General features: G+C 42.9%; 1 protein-coding gene across 1 annotated transcript in view; it reads right to left on the reverse strand.

The window, feature by feature from the left end:
• Nucleotides 1-1,200: 1,200 nt before the first annotated feature.
• LOC147707028 (adhesion G protein-coupled receptor F5-like) overlaps nt 1,201-21,034 on the reverse strand; it is a 1,085,534-nt gene continuing 1,065,700 nt past the window's right edge. Inside the window, exons 20-21 of the mRNA XM_086926248.1 lie at nt 15,567-15,654; nt 1,201-1,423 (exon numbers count right to left, since the gene is read on the reverse strand). Of these exons, the coding sequence (XP_086782374.1) occupies nt 1,347-1,423; nt 15,567-15,654 (165 nt within the window). The 3' untranslated portion in view covers nt 1,201-1,346. The remainder of the gene's footprint in view (nt 1,424-15,566; nt 15,655-21,034) is intronic.

Below are 21,034 nucleotides of genomic sequence, written 5' to 3' on the forward strand. Positions count from 1 at the left end.
AGCCAAATGTTTCCATTAGTCTCCCCAGGGCTACCCAATGATGACCTGAGGTACCTCATACCCTAAATGCAAAAAAGCTTTGTCAGAAACTGCAGCACCTCTTCTAAGATCTCAAATGTCATCAGGCGAACTGTTATTAGAATAATAGATGACGGAGAACCGCCTCTTTGAAATCAATGTCAATGTGCGCCAGATCTGATCCAAACGGAGAGGGAAGCATTAATTCAAAGTTTCTTCTGTACACTCGAACAAATATTTTAAAACTAGTATTAATTTTAACATATCTAAACTCTTATCAGCAACTCTGTACACAAGGACAGCGTTTAAGATGCAGGGGGTTTGATGTGCAACAATTTCTAAAGATTACATTCCAGATTCATCAAACCTTTGCGTTGTCCATGCGGCAAGAAAGTCAACGCTAGGACAACACGAAGGCTTCAGTAATATTTACAAAGCCACACAAGGAGCGATTTTGCAGCTTTTTTGTGACTTTGTAAAGAAATGTATCGCAACGTTGTGGCTTTTTGGAGCATTCCCAGATTTAATAAAGATAGTAAACCTGGGAATGTGTCATGTCACCCAGCGAGGTGTAAGGAAGAGAAATGTCTTTATTTCTTCTGGTTATTTCAACGCAGCACACCTAGAAAGAGGAAAATGGCACGGAAGATTGTTTAGTTGCAGAAAGGGGTATCTTGTTCCTTCCTGCACAAAACAATCCTGCCTCTAATGCAGGTACCATTGCACTATGGGGCAAGAGTGCCTGCGGTGACACTAGGCAGCACAGAATGTGTCAGCGCAAGGGGAGAGCAGAAAAGCTCAATATCTTATACATATATATGGAGCAGTTTTACTCTCTTCCCTTCAAGCAATGCTACAACTTTACTTGCTGCCCTTCTTTATGTGAAAGATTACTAAATTTGTCCCCACCTTTTCTGTGTTCTTGACAGATGTCTAGACTACCTGTAAAGTCTAGAACTGAAATTCCTAAAGCCACTGCTCTCCTTGTACTTTTCTTAACTATTCATATGTAAACATTTACTGCCCCCTGGAACTGCTTTTAGAACATTTTATGTTTATCCATGGGCACAGTGATCAGAGATTGTTACATTTTAAATTGGGAAAGACCCTGTTCCTCTCAAAAGTACAGTTTGTAAAAGCTTTCCTTGGCATGTGCACAATAAACTCTTCTTTCATGGAGTAATTAAAGCTAATGTCCCGCCTGACAATTCCTATTTATTTCATAGTTTCAACCTAATCAAGTTGATACAGGGGTGTATAGTCAGTAACGGCATTAATCGAAGAATCTTCTTCATCATTCAGTAGAAATATCCATACATGACTTCTTGTCACTGCAGTGTTGAATAGGAATGTGATGACTCATCATTTGAACTGGACTGCAAAGCAGAAGAAAGATTATAGGCTCCTGCAAAAGAGTAAAACATAAGCACAAGTTTAGGGAGTGACCTAAGAGCAAGAGTTTTCAACCTACCATTCTCACTGCAGAGATGTTGGCTTTATTGATAGTTTAGAGGTTTTCCATCAAAAATAAGTTACCAAAAATAAGAGACACATGTATATAGTTAAAGATGATGAGCTCTCAACATATGAAACAACAAGTATTAAGTTGATAACTCTGCAAAGCAGTTGGATGGCTTGGGGTGCATTAACTGGGCAGATGCTCTCAAGTACACAGTACCAGCACTTATTTAATTTGAAAGGGAGAGTACCAGCACTTCTCAGCACTGCTGCAATATAATTAAATGGGAGTGTACCAGCACTTCGCAAGAGCTAACAGGTACTTTAAAGACTGAGTACCTGCACTTCTATATTTCCATGTAAAGACTGGCTGTTGCCTTCTGGATAGATCTACACAATTTGAATTTATCAAAGAGTAAAATGAAGAACTTGGAAAATCAGATCTTCCAAACAAGTATTGCGTTATAACTGCCAATATATTCAGCATGCCAATGGCACTCTATAGCCCAGCATGGTAAAGAGAAACATCTGCCACCAAGTTATCAAATACTGGATATGTTTAATGTTCTCCCGTTCACCAGCTGCAAATGGATGAGAGAGATATTCACATATGAGAAACAATAGAACAATAGTCACATATCAGAAACAATAGCGTTGCAGGGTTGGCATGGGCCCTGGTGAAAGCTGTTTGGGTAGTAAAATACAACAATTATCAGGGCTCAATGGGTCTCTTAGGGATCTTGGCTCCAGTGCCACTGTACATGCTGCACCATCTGTAGTTACACTCCTGACAAGAAAGTGCGTTTACTGGCCTTGTTTGGTCCCACATTAAAACAGATATATATATACATATATAATTTTAATCAACTCCAATATATGGTATTGTGTAATAGATTAAAGTAGACAAAGTGGCCTATTCAGCAAGAGAAATGTGTCAGTAGGGGCAGAGATTTACAGTCATGCCTAAATGTACATTTAGTTTTTTTCTAGTCTCAAACTTTCTCAGTAGGACACCAGGAAATCTTCTTCAGGCACAGGTTTCCAGGAGTACAGGACTTGTCATCTGACAGCCTCAATGATGCCCTATTCCCGGTGTGGATTTATAGCCTCAAAAATCCCACACAGCAGGAATGGACACCCCTGAACAAATTCACATTTTCTTTCTCTGCTGAGAAAGGTTTTCTCTAGGGAGAAAGCGGTTTACCTTAGGACCCAGAAAAGTGATATTTCCCTTGCCATCCTTGAAGGGGAATTACTGCAGCACTTGCTTAAAAATCTATATAAAAAACAACCAAATCCACACAACTCTACATAGGAAGAGCACAGCTACCATTTGAAGCGACGTGGTTCTGCCGCAAGGAATATGAACCGACGTCAAGAGCACTGCACTACCCGGCGTGAGAGGAACCGAGTGAAGGGATATATATAAATATATATATATATATATATATATATATATATATATATATATATATATATATATATATATATATATTAAAAAAAAAATTTCTGTGGTCAGGGGGGTTTGCATTTTTTAAAATCTGGATACCAGCGTGCTTGCCGTTTTTCGACTACATAGTTGAATTGTGTTGCAATATATATATATACTCAAGGTACATATATATGGGGTTAGATACAGTAAAACGTTGCTTACCTATATAAACTTACTTTCATGCAAGTTTTGCCCTCTGTATTCTTGACACAATATTTTTTCTCCCATAATGTTTCGAAATACTGGAATTCCTTTGTGAACACCTCACAGGCAAATATTATTTACATTCAGCAGTAAATTACTTTGTGAATAGGCCCAAAAGACAGGTGCAACATTTTAAAGACAAAGCTATCAGAGGTGGCATTCAGAACTGACAGAGGTTCTAGCATCATTAAACATATACTGTTTACTTCCTGTGATCTGTGCTTTAAATTTGTAAAAAAATGTAATTTAAAAAAATGTATTGGTGAAAAAAGTATCTACATTTCAATTGTCCACTTCTTTCTAATGTGGGCATCCTAAAGCTTAGGGAGAGTGAAGATACAATGTAGTCTTGATGAGAGAAAAGGGTAGAAGGGATTTGGCGTGTTTGTTTGAGATTTGGCCATTTTGAAAAAAATAAAGCACACCAAGAGAAGATAGCATTGAGAGACAGAATGTCAAAGATGCTTAATGTAAAAGTCTATATTGATGTGGAGCACAATAAGATAGAAGGAGAAGGGTCTCAAGGACCAACATTGAGCCAAATACCCATAGTCAAGAATTTGAGCTCTTGGAAGGAAGATGTAGCCAAAAGATACAATTTTAAACAAAGGAGTTTTCCGAAAATTAAAAACTGTTGAATAGTTGCATACAACGTCTTACTCCACCACTGCCCCAGCTCTTGTCCTGATTGATAACTTCAATATTTAATAATTTAACATTTCAATTTCATTCCCCCAATTTCATTAAGCATTTGACCACTTTTAGCCTATGCATGGAAGTGGTCAGTTTATTAACGGATATTTTTATAATGTACATGTCATAAGAGATAGTAACAGGAAGCAAGACAATTATGAATGGGGTGTGAACATGAGTAAGAGTTGAAACCGCAGCAAAATAAATTAATCCAATACTTTCAAAGATCCAGGAAAACATGATGGCAATTATTTTTGCGTGTTTCAGGTCAGGAGTTATCTCTTCTTCACTTGATGGCTATTGGTGATATTGTCCCTACTGTGGTGGTCCACATTCAGTTCCTTCTCCCTGACATTGCTCGCTGATCTTAGAGTGTTACCTCTTCTTAAAACTTCCTCTAAGATGACTGCCACTTTTTAGGTCTGGTGCAGTCAGGATTGCCCGTTTTGAGGTCTAGCGTACTCCACACCTTCAGTCATAAACATCATAAGGAAAGTGGCTCTGGGTCAATCCCTCACAGCACCTGGTTTCATTGAGCAACCTTCCTTCGGTTATTGCTTGTGAGAAGTACAATTCATATGTGCAACATTTTGGGGAGGTTTACTTTTTCAGCTGTGTATGAGTCAAATGGAATACAGCTGAAGAGGCAGTAGCTGCTCTGTGACTACACGTAACATTCTTCACCTACCTAAGCAGGCGAGCCCTCCCCGGGCTTGCGGGATCCTGTCCCAGGGACTTTGTGACGTGGCAGGCCATCACACGGTCGGATACCAGGTCCCAAATATCCTCATCTGATGTCCCCCATGAACACTAATGATAATTGTAATCCATGCACAATAAGTGACAGCAAGGGACATTCAAGAGAATGTACCTGGCCTCCTTGAGCCCTGATCAGGCTTGGAGCTCTAAATGAGCCTTCATTGGGACTTTCAAGGCAACTTGTAATTCTGAACACTGAGTCACTTGCACCCCTTTGGTGTGAATGTCCAACGGCTGATACTCGCACCCCCTCCCCAGTGTGTTTGCCGGCCATTGGCTGACACTGGAGAGGGCTATAAAGAAACCTCCAGATCCAGAACATTCCATCACAGTAATATGAGGAAAATCCGTTTTTTGTAGTCAAAGTGTTAAGTTTGCAAGGGATTCTAGGTAAAAACATCAGGTGAGAGCCACACAAGTCACCCTGCCATGGATACCCCTAGGTATCTAGTTTTTAGAATTGTACACATTTACTAGGTTTCCCTAGGCTAGGGTCCAAAATCCACAACTACTGACATTGCAAAAAAGGGTAATTTTTCTGTGGAAAATTGTGATACGTCCATGGTGTATTTTGGCCTGTTTCCTGTTGCGCGCACTGGGCCTACCCACACAAGTGAAGTACAATTTTCATTGGAAGTTATGTGTAAATATATGTTGAGGGGTTAAGAAAATCATCTGTTTTGTTTACTTATATTAAGTAGAAGATGTCACAAGTGACAATCGCATGGCACATTTTGCACTGCCCACTTCCCTGGGGTAATTGCACTCACACCAAATTATACTTTTACCCAGTAGCCAAAACAGGTCATCAAGGTCACCTTGTAGTGCTGAAAGGCAAGCTTGTTGGTTGTATCTACCTCTATCCAGAGGAGGTGGAGGCATTGAAGATAATTGAAGATATGTTGCTAATTTTGGAGTCTGAGATGGTAGAATGATCCTTGAGGGGCTAGAAGGTAAAAAAGACTTACCTAAAAAGATTATCTGCTTATCTGTTTTGGAGTCAAAGTGGCGGCGCCGATCAGAGATGGGAGCTAAGTGCATTCGGGAGGCGCAAGTCATGAGCTTGTTTGGTTTTCGTGCATTCTTTCTTCCCATTGACAGAGATTGGAAGAATCAGGTTAACACTTCCTGACGTTGGGGTGGAATTTGGAGTTTAGTGGGCGTTGTGGCTGTCACCTGATATTTTTACAATAGGCTTTTTGGCATGCTCCGCAAGATCTTCCGATGGATCCTGATCGAAACCAGGAAGACAGTCACCCAGGCCCTCGTCACCAGCCAGCTGGACTACGGAAACACCCCCTAGGCCGGAACCACAGCCAAGCTACAGAAAAGACTACAACGCATCCAGAACGCCTCCGCCCGACTCATCCTGGACATCCCTCGACGCAGCCACATCTCCGGCCACCTGAGGAACCTGCACTGGCTCCCCGTCAACAAGAGGATCACGTTCAGGCTCCTCACCCACGCACACAAGTCTCTCCACAACCTGGGCCCCAAGTACCTCAATGACAGGCTGACCTTCCATCCGCCCACCCGACAGCTACGATCCGCTAGCCTCGCCCTCGCCGCCGTGCCACGCATCCGAAGAGCCACCGCCGGAGGCAGAACCTTCTCCTACCTGGCGGCCAAGACATGGAACTCCCTCCCCATCCACCTTCGGCTGACCCAGGACCACCTCGCCTTCAGGAGGCAACTCAAGACCTGGCTGTTCGAGCAGTAGCGGCCCCCTTCCCCCAAGCGCCTTGAGACCCTTCCGGGTGAGTAGCGCGCTATACAAGATTGATTGATTTGTCCTGTCTAGAGTACTGGAAAAACTTTGAGACCAGTGCTGCAGCTTGCTTTGACCTCTTATGAAGTGAGTAAGTGGAAAGGGTGCTAGTGAGCTGCCCACCAGGATGGCTACCCAAATTGGAGCACCAGCTGCCTTCCCCACCTTAAAACCCACTCTTGATATTAGTATCAAACAAAACTGCAGCCATATTTTGTTTCTGAGTACTCCAACAGCACAATGGCCGGATTATTGACTGCCGAGGACGTCCTGAAATTTATAGCATGTGGTGGTATTTATAACATACTGTGTCTCTCTGCCAAACAGCCTTTCCAGTGATATGGACTGCTGGGAAGCTCAGTGTGCAAGCTGCATATGTCCACCGTTTCAGAAATGCAATAATAATATACGGTGTGTCTGCTGATGCTGTCTCAGGGTGAAGTTCAGTGTCTACTATGGACAAGACCTGTGCGATCACTGCCTGCAGCTCATCTGTGGTGAGGTGTGGCTCACTGGTTAGAGGCGGCAGACCCGAGTGCAGAGAACGGCCCGGGACCAGGGTTCGATTCCCGACGCGGCAGGGTCTTGGACCAGGATCAGCGGACTGATAATTCTCGCATCGGTGCCTACTCCGACCAGGGATCACACTCGGCAACTCTGGGCATTAGCTTGCCTCATCTCCACAACGGCCCCACACAAACACCGGGGATGCCTGGTTTCACCTTGGAGACCCCCAGGAGGGACCATCTCACAGGGAAAGCCAGGACGGGTTCCCCAGCGGTCTATAGCGCTACGAGGCCTCCGGGTAGCAGTGCGCTTTACAAGACACAACAATTAATTAATTAATTAATTAATCTGCGGGCCCTTGCTGCAGGCTGCATTGTCCTGTACTAATTGAAACTAGGGATATGGGCTATGACAGTGATGCTGAGTGAAAGGAGGAGGTGTTGGTCAAGATCTGTTGTAACCTGGGAGAAGCAAAAGAAGTTCTTGGCAGCTCCCATAAGTGAAGTAAAGGCACTGGAAGACTGTAACTCTGAGTGGGAGGGCTGGGAGATCTGTTGTATGCACAACGGGAGAAAACACAGCTGTTTATTGCAATGATCTGGTTTGTGCCTTTCAGACCCAATGACTGGGAATGAAATATATGTACTCCATCTCCCTATTTTCTCCTATCCAGCAATTTGCATCATCAAGAGTAACACAGAGCAGATGCAAAACAAGGTTTGGGAATTTTACAAAATAGAACTAATACTGATGAAACATGGCTGGCAGACGTAGACCTTGAAATGAATTTGAGTATAAACTCACTGATTGTCAATATGAAGAAACGCCTTCATTCCAGAGATGGTTAAATTTACCATTGGATATCCTCAAATGAAAATAAACCTTTGCCAAATAGCCTCATCACTGAATATGACAGAATGTAGGATTTCAGATGCTGATGTCAAGATTAACAGTGAAAAGTCACTAGGCCTGAGAAAATCTTAGAGCTCATACAGGAGAACTGAGTGGAAGTCAAGGCAAGGTCCTGATGGAATGACAGGAATCATCGGAATGCTACAATCTTTCAATACTGGGAAAATGGAAACCTTCGCTAAATACTTGCTAGTAGAAGCCATGAGCAAGTCCAATTCTTTCAACCTTTTTGCCATGATTTCTCAACATGAAACATCTCCTCTGTTAGTTCTGTTAGAAGAAGTATGTGCTGTTCTACAATTTATCCAGACTCTACAAAGCAGTGAAAGAGGATAGATGTGTTGTCGCAGAAGTTAAACTGGTGTGTCTTATGCCATGCTGCATCCTGTGATACATAATATCACTAAGAAGAGAGAAGACACATTTTTGTAGGCCTAGTGGTGACATAAAAGTTGCCAACATGGACATATATCATGTAAAGAAGAGTGAGAGAATTGTTTTAAGCAGATTGGATGCTCCATTTCCCCATCATTTTGAGGAAATATGTGATTTTGCATAAATCACCAAGTATTGAGATCCTGCTAAGTAGATTAAGAGAGGTGGGGGTGAGGGGTTGAGCCTTACAATGGTTTCAGTCTATTTTACAGGACAGACAGCAGGTGGTTTCCCTCCCTCCCTTTCAATCTGCTTTCTCCAATGTGTCACATGGTATGCCACAGGGATCGGCAATTAGTCCGATTTTATTTATTATTTATCTGAAACCCCTGAGTACGGTCATCAAGGCATACAATATTGACATCGTAAATTATGCTGATGACACGGAGCTGATTCTCTCCTTTGAGGGCGAGGAGTCGACATCAGTGGAAGTGTTTCACAATTGCCTGCAGGACACGGCCTGTTGGTTAAAGGACAACTCACTACAATTTAATGCAGGTAAGACTGAGGTGATTTTCTGTTTAGCGAACAGGATTCCTCATGTCCTGCCCAGCTAATGTTGGCCCTCTGATGCTTCGACCGCAGTCCGGCCTGTTAAAACGGTCCGTAACCTGGGCATTATGTTTTATAATAAACTTACTATGGAAGCCCAGGTTACATAAACGGCGGCTTGTTGTTTTGCGATTATTAAATCCCTGCGGAAAATCTTTCCTTTGCTGCCCCCTCAGGCGCGTGCGCTAGTGGCAAGTAGCACGATTCTCAGCAGGCTAGACTATTGTAATGCCCTGCTGCTTGATTCTCCGAAGTTCCTGCTGGATAGACTACAGAGGATCCAGTCAGCAGGGGCCAAGTTAGTTCTACGGCTGCCCAGAAAGTCCTCTTCTTCCGCGGCCTTGGCAGAATTGCACTGGCTCCCTTTGAGACAGAGAGTTTAGTATAAGTCTCTCTGCCTTGTTTTTAAAGACCTTCATGGGCTGGGTCCTGTGCTCATGAGGAAAACATTTGAATGGCATGTCCCCATGAGAAGTCTCCGCTCCTCATTGGCGACATTGGTGAAGGTACCGAGGTTCAGGAAAGTTAGGTCAGGTGGTAGATCTTTTGGTGTGACAGCGGCCAAACTTTGGAACAAACTCCCATGGGAGATTAGACAAATCAGGGAGCTCCTCCCGTTTAGAAGGAGTTTGAAAACCTGGTTGTTCCCCAAGACATAGTTTGCCTGCTCATGGTTCCGACACACTCTTCTTCTGTACTCTGAGTTGCTTAGCGCCAGGATGCCTGCAAGGTGATAGTGCGCCCTATAAGTTAAATAAATAAATAAAATAAATAAATATTGTTCCTAAATGTTCCTGGGTGGGACCCTTTCATTCAGAATATTCCATACACTAGTTGTTGTGGGTCACACTGGTGTACCTCTGCATGTAGGGTGTCTGGGGCACTCTGTAGTACACAGATGAATTGTTGACGAGAGAAAGAACAAGGCAGATGGAAAGCCCCTGAGAAGGAAAAAGGTGTGTTGAACCTGAGAGTTGTTTGACTATCCATGATACACTGACAATATAAGAAGCTTAGGTGATGATAAGAATGGAGTATGAAGCTAGTTCTGTGTGTATCATGCACTGCCCTACATATGGTGCTATGTTACTTTTGTAAAGTTGGTTAATTTAATAGGAATATGGGGTAATCTTGCGCTAGCAGTTCTTTGAATATAATGCTTCCTTTAGTAATAAATCCAGTTGTACAGACATGGAGGTTGGAGGAGCAATGACTGTCGGAAGGTTTTAGCAAGGGGATAGTTGGGGAGGTGGTTTGAGATAAAAGGAAAAGTTTGGTGAACAATCTTCAAAAGTATTTTCAATTATATCATAAGAGGGAGGTTTCAACATGACGATGCATAATGGGCATGATCGACTTGGTGAATGTATTGGGGTTAAGGAATCAGCAGTGTCAAATGTAAACGTACTAGTCCACAGTATAAAATTATTTCTTGCTTACTGACTTATTTGGAAAACTATTGCACACTGGGTTAGAGTGACCACCATTCTCACAATACCACTGTCTGTCCATTTTTCAGTCACACTCCACCTTGACCTGCCCTATGAGTTCACTCTGGAAATGCCCAGTAGGAGCCCTGATGGATCTGATGTTCAGGATAGAAATCAGCAACTCCATAACTGAATATGTAAAAACGAATATGGAAGAGGGCTTTGGGGATAAACGATGAGAGCAGTGTAGTACATGTTTAGTCCAACATCCAAGGGGTCTGTTTATTGAATCAGATCAGATGAGCTCAAAACATAGGTGAACTCTAGCAGCTCAGTGTGCAACAGTAGGAAAGAAAAAAACACTCACTATATTCAAAAGATATCAAGCTTTAGAACTGGCAGAGCATGAATCAATATTATTGGGCAACTACACTAAGTCCTAGAAGTGAAGTGGTGGTAAATGCAGAGGGGAATGTTTGCAAAGCTGTGTGACATGAATACTTGTGTGACAGTGGAGGAGATCTCTAATGTTGAGCAATATAATAGGGACACGTCTCACTCCTTTGCAGAATATTACATAAACCTATTCTCACATGCTCAATATTTTCACAAAAAAACTCTGGCATAAATGTATGCTATCCTATGAATAATACGATAGCATACATGTATGCCAGTATGGAGATTTGAAAATATTGAGCAAGCATGTGAGAATAGGTTTGTGCAATAGTCTGCTATGACACCTATTATTAGAATCATTTGCATTGCAGGAGATGCCGGGTCAGAAGGCCTAATTCCAATATTCTATGACGAATGCGTAAGCGCCCTAACCCCACTTTTACTAGCAATGTATAATGAAGCAGTGGTTGACGGGATATTGCTTACACCACATTTGAAGACATTATCATGGTGTAGCTGAAACCTGTTACACAATGCTGCTTGTTTTATTGGCCACTTAAGTGCCTTCATAAATCGTTGTTCATATTTTTGCAAATAGGTTGACACTTCTGATGCCCATTATGGCATTGCCGGACCAGGTTGGATTTGTGAAGGATACTCGACAACCAACAATTTATATAAAATTTTTGTAAACATGTTTCAGAAAGATCCAGATGTGCCCGCAGATGCAGCCTTTTGTGTATGCTGAGAAGGGTGTTGACTCAATGGAGAGGCCTTTTGTGATGAAAGTGCTGTGCAGAATTTGTTTGGGCAGTTATTTGTCAACACTTGTACACTGTTGTCCATGATAGTCCACTAGTGAGAATTTGTAAAAATAACTGGGTGTCAGAACCCACTGAGATAATGAGAATGAAATTCACACTAAAAAATCAGCGTCAATCTGGAAAATATGGAACTTTGTCAGATTGGGGAAATGTCTTGCCATTTCTGATTTACTTTTATTTCTGAACAAATAGTCGAACCACATCATAATGAAATTAAGGCCCTTCCAGGCGTCCAAAAGCTCCAATTGTAAAATTATAGCAATGTTTCATGTTCTTCAGTATTAGCAGTGCAGTATCCTTTATTCAACATATGTTGTTTTAGTAACAACAATTTTTTTGGGGTTTCTCCCACGTTTGTCTCTAGTTGTACATGTGAGCCTTTATAAATAGGAAAACCTACAAGGGATGGTAGATGGGAAATTTGCATTCCAAAATGATTTCTGTCTCTGATAGATATTTGTTTTAATAGTAGCATCCAGGTCATTTAACATTCCACTGATTGTTCGCCCAGAGTTCAGCTTCTGTTAATATAGTTACAATAAGTGTTGGGGGTGAATGTGGTATGTCAAAATGAAAGACTTTATTTCTATTTTTTTTTGTATAGTTGTTTTTCTATGGATCTCTGCTTCCTAGAGTTTTGAAGGACATATAATGCAATTTGTACCTTAGGGTAGGGTTGGTGCAGTACACTGATGAAGTGAACTATAAAGCTGAGAGAAGTGCGAAAATAGACCTGGAGGTAGGATTTAGGTTACCCATGGTCTCACCAAAAAATGTAAAGTTGAAAATTCATTGTGGCCTAGCATGATTTTTTTTGTTAGAAATATGGTTGCTATTCAACAACATACTGAGGTAACTTTTATGGGACCGAGGTGGGGTCCGAATCTCCTTAGTGAAACTGCAGCGTTGAGTTTTCGATAGAGGTATAGTGGTCCCAGACCTAAGAGTTTACTACTGGGTGTCCCAGTTAGTGGTGGTGAAGGACTGGGCATTTGGAGGGAGAAACAACCAAGCATACAGAGTTGACACCGGGCCATGGGTGGAGGGGGTTACCCGGCACTTCTCTATAGGAGGGCCAAGAAAGGATCGCTCCCGGTCTATACCCAGGCAGTGCTGTAAGCCTGGGAGGCAACTAACCGACATCTGGGGTGGAAAGACAAACCAACGGAGGAAGCCCCACTATGGGATAGAGACAGTTTGGGGGAGGTGAAGAGACTGTGCAACCACACACGATGGCACACAATAGGAATAGTTAGGCTGGGAGATATTTGGAGAGGGGGCACACTGCTGTTGTTCCAGGAGTTGCATTCTGAGTATGACCTAGGACTTAGGGAGATATTCTGATGCATGCAATTAAGACACGCACTAAAATGCTACATGCCTGATGAAGAAAAAATTTCTGATCACTCCCCACTAGAGGTCTGGCTGCTTTTAGACCCTATGCCCATAAAGGCAGTTTTGCTAATCATCAAAAAGATAATGAACAATTCCCCAGACATCCTTGCCCAGCTGAGAGAGACCTGGACAATAGATCTAGCCCCCCTAGAAGATGATGAATGGACCACAGCACTTCAAAGTCCTAGAAAGATCGCCATATAGGCGCAATTTTGCCTGATACAACTTTGTGCCCTGCACACGTCGTACCTCTCCAGGTCAAGAATTCACAAAATGGGATGCAGCAAGTCGGATGTGTGCACTAGGGGATGTGGCAGCACGGGCTCTTTTTACCACACGCTCAGGGCCTGTCGATTGCTCCAGGGTTTCTGGATCGGGGTGGTAGTGGTGATGAAGCAGGTCACTGGTCTGCTGATCTGGCTAGAGGCTAAGTGGCTGTTATTGGGCATAACAGGGTAGGAGAAACTGCCCAAAGGGTGAATATCTGGCTAAACAGAGCTGCAGGGGTGGCAACGCGCAATCTGACTAGGGGGGGCGACCAGACCACCTGCGGTTGGGGACTGGAAAGACCTAGTTTGGTGTCAACTAGCTGAACTGGAAGCATATCAGGGATGAGGTTGCCCCCGCAAATTACAAGAGATTTGGGGACCAGGGATGCAATACAGGGGAGTTAACGTAGAGGCTTGAGACGGGGAGCGGGATAAGGGAACGGGATCCTAGGGCATGAGATAAAACAAACAATAAGTTGCTTCGCAATCCAGTAGGTCAGTGTTGGGGACTGGGATCATTCAACTCATTGCTATCCAGTGATACAGAGGCCCCCTGCGGGCGTCGTACAATGCTTTCTCCTGTACTATGCTCATTACAACCTGCTGTTCACAAAAAACTGCTAAATAAAAAGAATTATAAAAATATATATATATGCTTGTTGTTATTATGTATGTTTGTTTAACATAGGCTAAATGAATTTATTTGTTGTCAGAAAAGCTATGCTGAAATATCCTGGTGCATTTTTTTTATATTTCAATACAGATGGTTAGGCAAGAATGGAGCAGTCAACTATCAAGAATTTATTTGGCATCTAATGTACACTATGGACCAATTCACAAACTTTTATGGGTGAAATTATTATATAATAGAACTTGGGAAGGGATAATCCTGTCCTTCATTTGCAAGTTTGCAGGAGTGGAATGTTGTCCTTTTAAATGGGTTTTCAGTGCAAGTACATTTGGTCAGAGGGATGAGCTCTGCGAGTTCTTCGGCAGTGTTATCTGCACAAGAAGTTATGCATCCACACACATGTGAGCTTATGGGTGTTCATACATTTTTTGCCATTACTTTACCACCCTGAAAAAGGTCACACATTTACTCCTTTAAAAAGTAAGAGTGAATCGATTTTCAGGGTATGAAATAGGAAGGAATACCCTAAAAAATTACGAGGGTGTAGAGGAAATAATTTCTCTATGAGGAACACATTTTACATGGGGGAAAAAAGAAAATAATCCGTGCAAATACATTTTAGAACAACATTCCTTCACAGACAAATGTGACTTACCCAATAAATGTAGCTATGCATTTGAATACTCATGTAAATCTACAACTATCACACATTTGCTCAGAGATTTTAAGTAACACGATACCAATGATAAGGAAGTCTGACATTTGTTTCAGTTGGTTATTCCTACATTCAGTGCATTTCCAACTTTTTGGGAAATTCTAGAAGAATTCTATAAAAACTCAAAGGAAGCTAGACTGTCACTGTTTTCCAAGCATTGGCACATAAAGTAACATCCATGCATTTGGCTAATAAATTAACATCTGTGCATTCACAAATGGAACGAGTGTGCATTTGCGTAAGTAATTTATTGCTGCATGCCCATTAGTAACTTTTTGTTTTTCTTCTCCATGATAATAAACATCTGTGTTCTTAGTTGCATATCTTTGTATTAATCCATATTTCAGAGCTATTCAAAAAACTACTTCAAATTTGCAATTAGCACTGGTTTCCAGGAGAATCAGCTTTGCAATTCCAGTTTCTCGACCCTTGTAAAAGATTTGCACGTTCGTATTATTACATTAGAACTTTATGAGATCAAAATGAATGTGCATTATTAATGCAAGCCATTTATGTGAGTAAATTCTAATGTTGTAGCAGCCAATAATGGGAATTGTATTTCTATATTATTAAGAAGCATCACTGAGCTGCACTGTAATGAGGTAAATGAGTACATAAAATGTATAATAAAGTACAATTCCAGGTATGATGTTATTGTTGTGGGAGTTAGGTGGATAGATGTGGGAACAGGGTGTAAGGGGGGGAAGAGGATATGTGCCTGCAGTTTATGAATATGGCATTGAGGTATTAGGTAATCACATAAAAGTGACTCCCATAACACTGATTCCTAACACTAAAAAACAATGTTCTCCCTCACTTATATGTCTGAACATGTTCCTGCTGCATGCAGGAGGCAGTTTAATGATGCAAAGTAAAAGAACAACATACTAGACTTAGGCTGACCACCTCCCTCCAAATGCTACCACTTACAATCGTGCACATTTGTGTTATAGCCTAAAGCATACTGTGTGTTGCAATTTTATTATGCTTCAATTAAACTACCTTAAAACAATGATTCGAAGTTGAAAAGTTCAGTACTTGTCACAGTGCCCGTAATGACCTGGAAGGTAATGGTCCACCTAACTTCACACAGTTTTTATTTACATACCTCGTTTGCCAAAGAAGCGTGCTTTTGGCTTTGATGGAGTCGATTTTGGTGTGGTTGGTGGTGTTCGAGAAGTACTGAGGGTGGAGGACTGTAAGAAAAGAACACTAAGTATTAAAACTCTTAATAACCGATATGTTTAATACAAGGTACAATTCTTCTGAGAAACGATTTGGAAATTTATAATAGATATAGATACGTAAGATCAGGTACACATTCATTTTAGAAATTGATCTATACGTTACTGAAGATGAAGGTACCACCGTAGTTATGGCAATCTAATTGGATACCCTAAAGCAGTTCTGAAAGGGCATCGTATTGAAGAGCCATAAACAGACATTGTACCGAGAACTAAACACACTTGAAATAAGAATAAAGTACATGGAAAATGTATGCAATACTGGGCAAATAAACAAAGAAACTATGGAGGCACTTAAGGTAGAGCACATGTAAATTTTAGATAGGTTGAAAAATTTGGATTATCAAGACTGTCTGAAGCATAAACACGTGAATGGGGATAACAAGAGGATTAATAGCCCAAATAATTAAATGGGAATATTCTTATTGTTATAAGCCCAATGATTGGCATTGTATGTAACATTGTATGGACTCGGTGTGAAATCAACCAGGCTTTTCTTCAGTTCTATGAGGATCTGTGGATTGACAGTGACTTTGATGAAATACATGAGAGACATTGCTTGAGCCACGAAGACAGAGAATCATGTGAGACATCAATTACGCAACATGAGATTAAGGTAGCAATAACAGCCCTTTTGAACAAGAAAACACTTGGCACAGCAGATTCCTGGCAGAGTTTTACAAGACCTATGCACAAAACATTAACACCAAAATTAGTAATGTTTTACAGTCACATATTTCAGAATCAGATGTTACCAATAATGACCAGACAGACACTGAAAAGTCCTGATCTCTAAAAAGGGAGGTGATGACGTGGAGGGCCCATCAGGCTTTCAGACTTTCTCTATGTTAAACGGCGACTATGAAGGGAGGCGTGGCTTGACGCGCATCCAAGACGGCCGCGCGTCTTTGAGCTCCGTCGGACCTTTGGTGCGAGCGCTCACAAATATGCTGTACCAGTGACTTTTTTCTTCACCACGTAGCAGCTCCAGGCGGCAGAACAGTTCTAAAGACATCGAGGGTAACTTCTGAGAGTTATGGCCCGTTCTTTCTGTGTTTTTTTTACACGAAGATTGTTCTCCTAGGGGCTGGATCTAAGATGGGGGCAGAAGGAAAAACTTAACCACTACTTGGGCTGAACATGCAAAGGTGCTTATTTCGACATATGATACCTCAGTGTGCTTTCTCCTACTATATGAGGTATTGTCTCTTTGATCTTTTATACCTCTGAATGTTTTGCGCGCTTATGCTTGTGGAACACATTTTTGAGGAGATAAATTTGATTACAAAATGGGGGCCGCTGATTGAATTTTCACTGGAAACTTTTAATATCTGTGGATTATAACTTAGTGGCATTACCCACAAAGATAGAGACTCGAAAGGGAATTTGAAGAGGTCTAAACGGAATCCCCCACCCGGATATTTCGGCACAGGGCAGTTCGGACTCTGCTACAACATTAGGTACCATTTTAGTCAAACTTAATTCAATCCATGACATTGCGCAAAGCACTAAAACAAATACTGATCTGCTCCAGGTCGAGGTGGCGGCAATTCAAAATGATCTCAAAAATCTGTCACTATGTGTTTCCAATGCAGAAACAAGAATAAGTATGGTTTAAGACTTCACGAATAGGCAGTCTAAACATGTTCAAAGTATGGAATGCTCCTTGGCCTCTTTGAAAGGAGACCTGACTAAACAAGCGGACAGAAATCTTAGAAGTAACCTTCAAATTTTTGGCCTTCCAGAGGACTGTGAGAAATCTGCTCCTTCCATGTTGTTTTTTTTGCTTACCTGGATACCCTCTGTGTTGCACATTTCATTTGAAAAGGACTTTGAAATAGAACGTGCTCATAGAGTTCCAACCTTTAAGTCTAAATCGTTATCTTCTCCAAGACCGGTGATCTTTGTCATCAGCATTATGAACAAATCTTAGCTCAGATGAGGAAGATTACAACTTTATAATGGGAAGATCACAGACTATCAATATCACAGGATTTTGCTAGAGACACTGTCAGTCGCCGTAAAGGTTTCTTGAATTTACCCAGAAGGCTTATATATCTGAACATTCCATGTTCCTTTGCAGGCCCTTCGCGTTTCAGAATCACTTTTATAGGCCGCATACAGATTTTTAATGAACCGGCAGATCTTTCCATGTTCTTGGATAATCAGTCTGAATCGCAGATGGAACAGATAGTTTCTGTGTCTCCTCCTAGCACGTCCCATTCTTAACGTTTTTCAGTGTCTGGCAAACTGGCTTCATATTGCATGTGTCTTGAGATGAGCATTCATCGTTTTCTTCTTCTTTGGATAATTGGGCTGAATCAATGCTGCACTCTGTGTATCTCCCTGGCACCTCTCAGCATTAATGTTCACCTTGTGCTGATGGTTTATTTTATGCCCTTGGTGCCTTATTGCATTATGCGTGACTAATAGTGCCTCCCTGTTTTCTTTTTTGTAATGGTACTTATTCACTGGATCTGATGTTGAATTATAATTGTTGTTTGCTTTTATTTGCTCTTTCTTTTAATTGCTCTTTCCTTTTCAGGTCTTAAGGTTGCACTTACCTCTAATGCTTGTTACTTTAGAGTTATATCTGTCTGTTATCATTGTTTCGGTCCTATCTTGTTAACCAGTGGTTATCATTATATCTCTATTTCTCTTCTCCTCAATGTCTTTATTTCTTCTTCAATTTCTGCCCTACTCTAACTGTCTTTATGGTTGCTATTTTCTCTCATCCTCCTCTTGTGTACTCTTTGGGCCCGATGTAGGTAGGGCTTTACCGATCGGTATCGGCCGAAAATACCGATTTTTGGCCCTTACCGATCGGTAAACATCCATCGAGATGTAGGGGACCGAAAACAGAACGAATCGGATAGAAAACCGATTCGGAATGTGTACCGAATGTGAAAGAATCCGATACGTACATACCGAAAATCGGATATGTAACGATTCGGAAAAACACCGATTCGGTTACAAAGACCGAATCGGTCCATGTACCGAATCGTTAGTGACACCGAATCGGAAAATCACCGATTCGGTCCCACTACCGATTCGTTAGCGACACCGAATCGGAAAATCACCGAATCGGTCCCACTACCGATTCGTTAGCGACACCGAATCGGAAAATCACCGATTCGGTCCCACTACCGAATCGTTAGCGACACCGAATCGGAAAATCACCGATTCGGTCCATGTACCGAATCGGAAAAAATACCGATTCGGACATGATCCGATTCGGAAAACATGCCGATTCGTATAAATCTCCGATCGGGAAATTCCCCGATTCCGACAGTTGGGGAGATGTAGGGAGGCACAGAAACACCGAAATCGGCTCAAAATCGGTAGAATTCACTCGGTATTTACCATGGATTGCAATCAGGTGGTAACCAACTCCAACCCATATAAACAGTCCCAAAATGCATTGCAACTTGCAGGATGGCAGCTTTCTATGTCATTGCGAGGCGGCTACGGCTACAGCAGGAAGGACTGAGGGAATGGCTAAGAAATGAACAGGTCTACAGACAGAGGATAACCCTGTTCATGCTCACTGAGGCTGAGATCCTACAGAGATACAGGCTGGACTCTGACACCATACTTGAGCTCATCAGGGACCTTAAGCCATACTTGGACCACCACACCCCAAGGGCACACGCCATCCCTGCGCACGTCCAGGTGCTATGCAGCCTACACCTGGTAGCGTCTGGCAGCTATCAAAGTGGAGCAGCAGCAGCAGGAGGGGTGAGCCAGAGCAGCCTGTCAAGGTTCTTCCACATATTCCTTGACGCCATGATAGACAGGATGGACCAATACATCTCATTCCCTGCAACCCACGCAGAACTGCTACAAACCAAAGCGGACTTCTACCAGATGGCACACTTTCCCCAAGTCATCGGTTGCATAGATGGCACGCATATTCCGATTTGCCCACCAGCGGACACCGAATACATATACCGCAATCGGAAATCGACACACACCATCAACGTGCAGGTGATCTGCAATGCCAAGTGCACCATCACAGACCTGGTAGCAAAATTTCCAGGGAGTACCCATGACTCCTATATATTCCAACAGAGCGGCATATATGCACGGCTGATGGCTGGCGATTTTGGAGAAGGATACCTCCTAGGTGAGCCACATCATCAGACCCCCATAACACATAGTAGGTAGGTGTAATACATGTATGCATGTGTCTAATGTGACCCCTTTCTCTTCCAGGCGACAGTGCATATGCCCTCCGCTCATTCATACTCACCCCCTACCTCAACCCCTCCACACCCAGCCAAAGGAGGTATAACCGTGCCCACATACGCACCAGGAATGTTGTTGAACGGACCTTTGGCATCTGGAAAAGTAGATTCAGATGCCTGCACAAGAGTGGAGGTGCAAGGCAGTATACCCCCATCACCTGCTGCAAGATCATAGCTGTATGTGCAATGTTACACAACCTTGCGGTCAAGAAGGGCACTGAGGTGGAGTTGTCTGACTACGAGGACTATGACGACGACGAAGCTGTGCCACTGACACAGCCAGCTGGGGTGTGTACGCCATGTGATGGCAGATACAGACGTGAGGAGATCACTGAGAACTATTTCTGACTGAGTACAGATGCAAAGACAGCTAAATGTTGGTTGGAAAATAAACTTTTTAATAGTGATGCACCACAGTTACATCACTGAAGTGCATAAAAAAATGGAGTCTGTCAAAACAAATAAAGTCCAGGCTTCTGGTATGAACATCACCCCTTGCCAGCCTATTTTTTGGCCCGCTTTCCAGACCCACTGGGGTGTCCCTCGGCCCCCTCCGAATGGCCAGCAGCATCAGCGGAGCGCCTGGTGCTCCTCCTAGGCTCTGATGCAGCGCTGGCCGGGCTGCTGCGGCTGCTGCTGTCACCAGCATCACCCAGGTCCAGGGCAGGATTGGAGGCGGCGTTCGATATTAACATGGCCTCCATGGCCGTGGTGATCTTGGCCATCCCCCTGGTCAGCTCTGCAGTATGCTGACTCTGCACCGACTCCTGATTTGCGCTACGCTGGCACAGCTGTGCAGTCGCCGCTGCAAGGCGGGCCATGGCCCGGTTGAGCACCCGGGCATCCCTCCTGCGCGCAACCTCATGCTCCTCCTGCCTGGCAGAGGAGTGGGTGATGGCAGTGGTCAGCCTGCCCAACCCTGCTGCCACCTCCTTGTTGCTGTCCACAACAGCCTGGAACCCCTTCACCAACTCCCCCATCTGCAGGTTGTGCTGCAGGAGCTGGCGTTGGCAGGCCATGGTGGATCTGGCCTGTTGGCGCTGGATTTTCACCATCTGGCCCTCCAGGCCCAGGAACACACTGCC

Source organism: Lissotriton vulgaris, chromosome 6 (genome assembly GCF_964263255.1).
Source record: "Lissotriton vulgaris chromosome 6, aLisVul1.2, whole genome shotgun sequence".
Classification (NCBI taxonomy): domain Eukaryota; kingdom Metazoa; phylum Chordata; class Amphibia; order Caudata; family Salamandridae; genus Lissotriton; species Lissotriton vulgaris.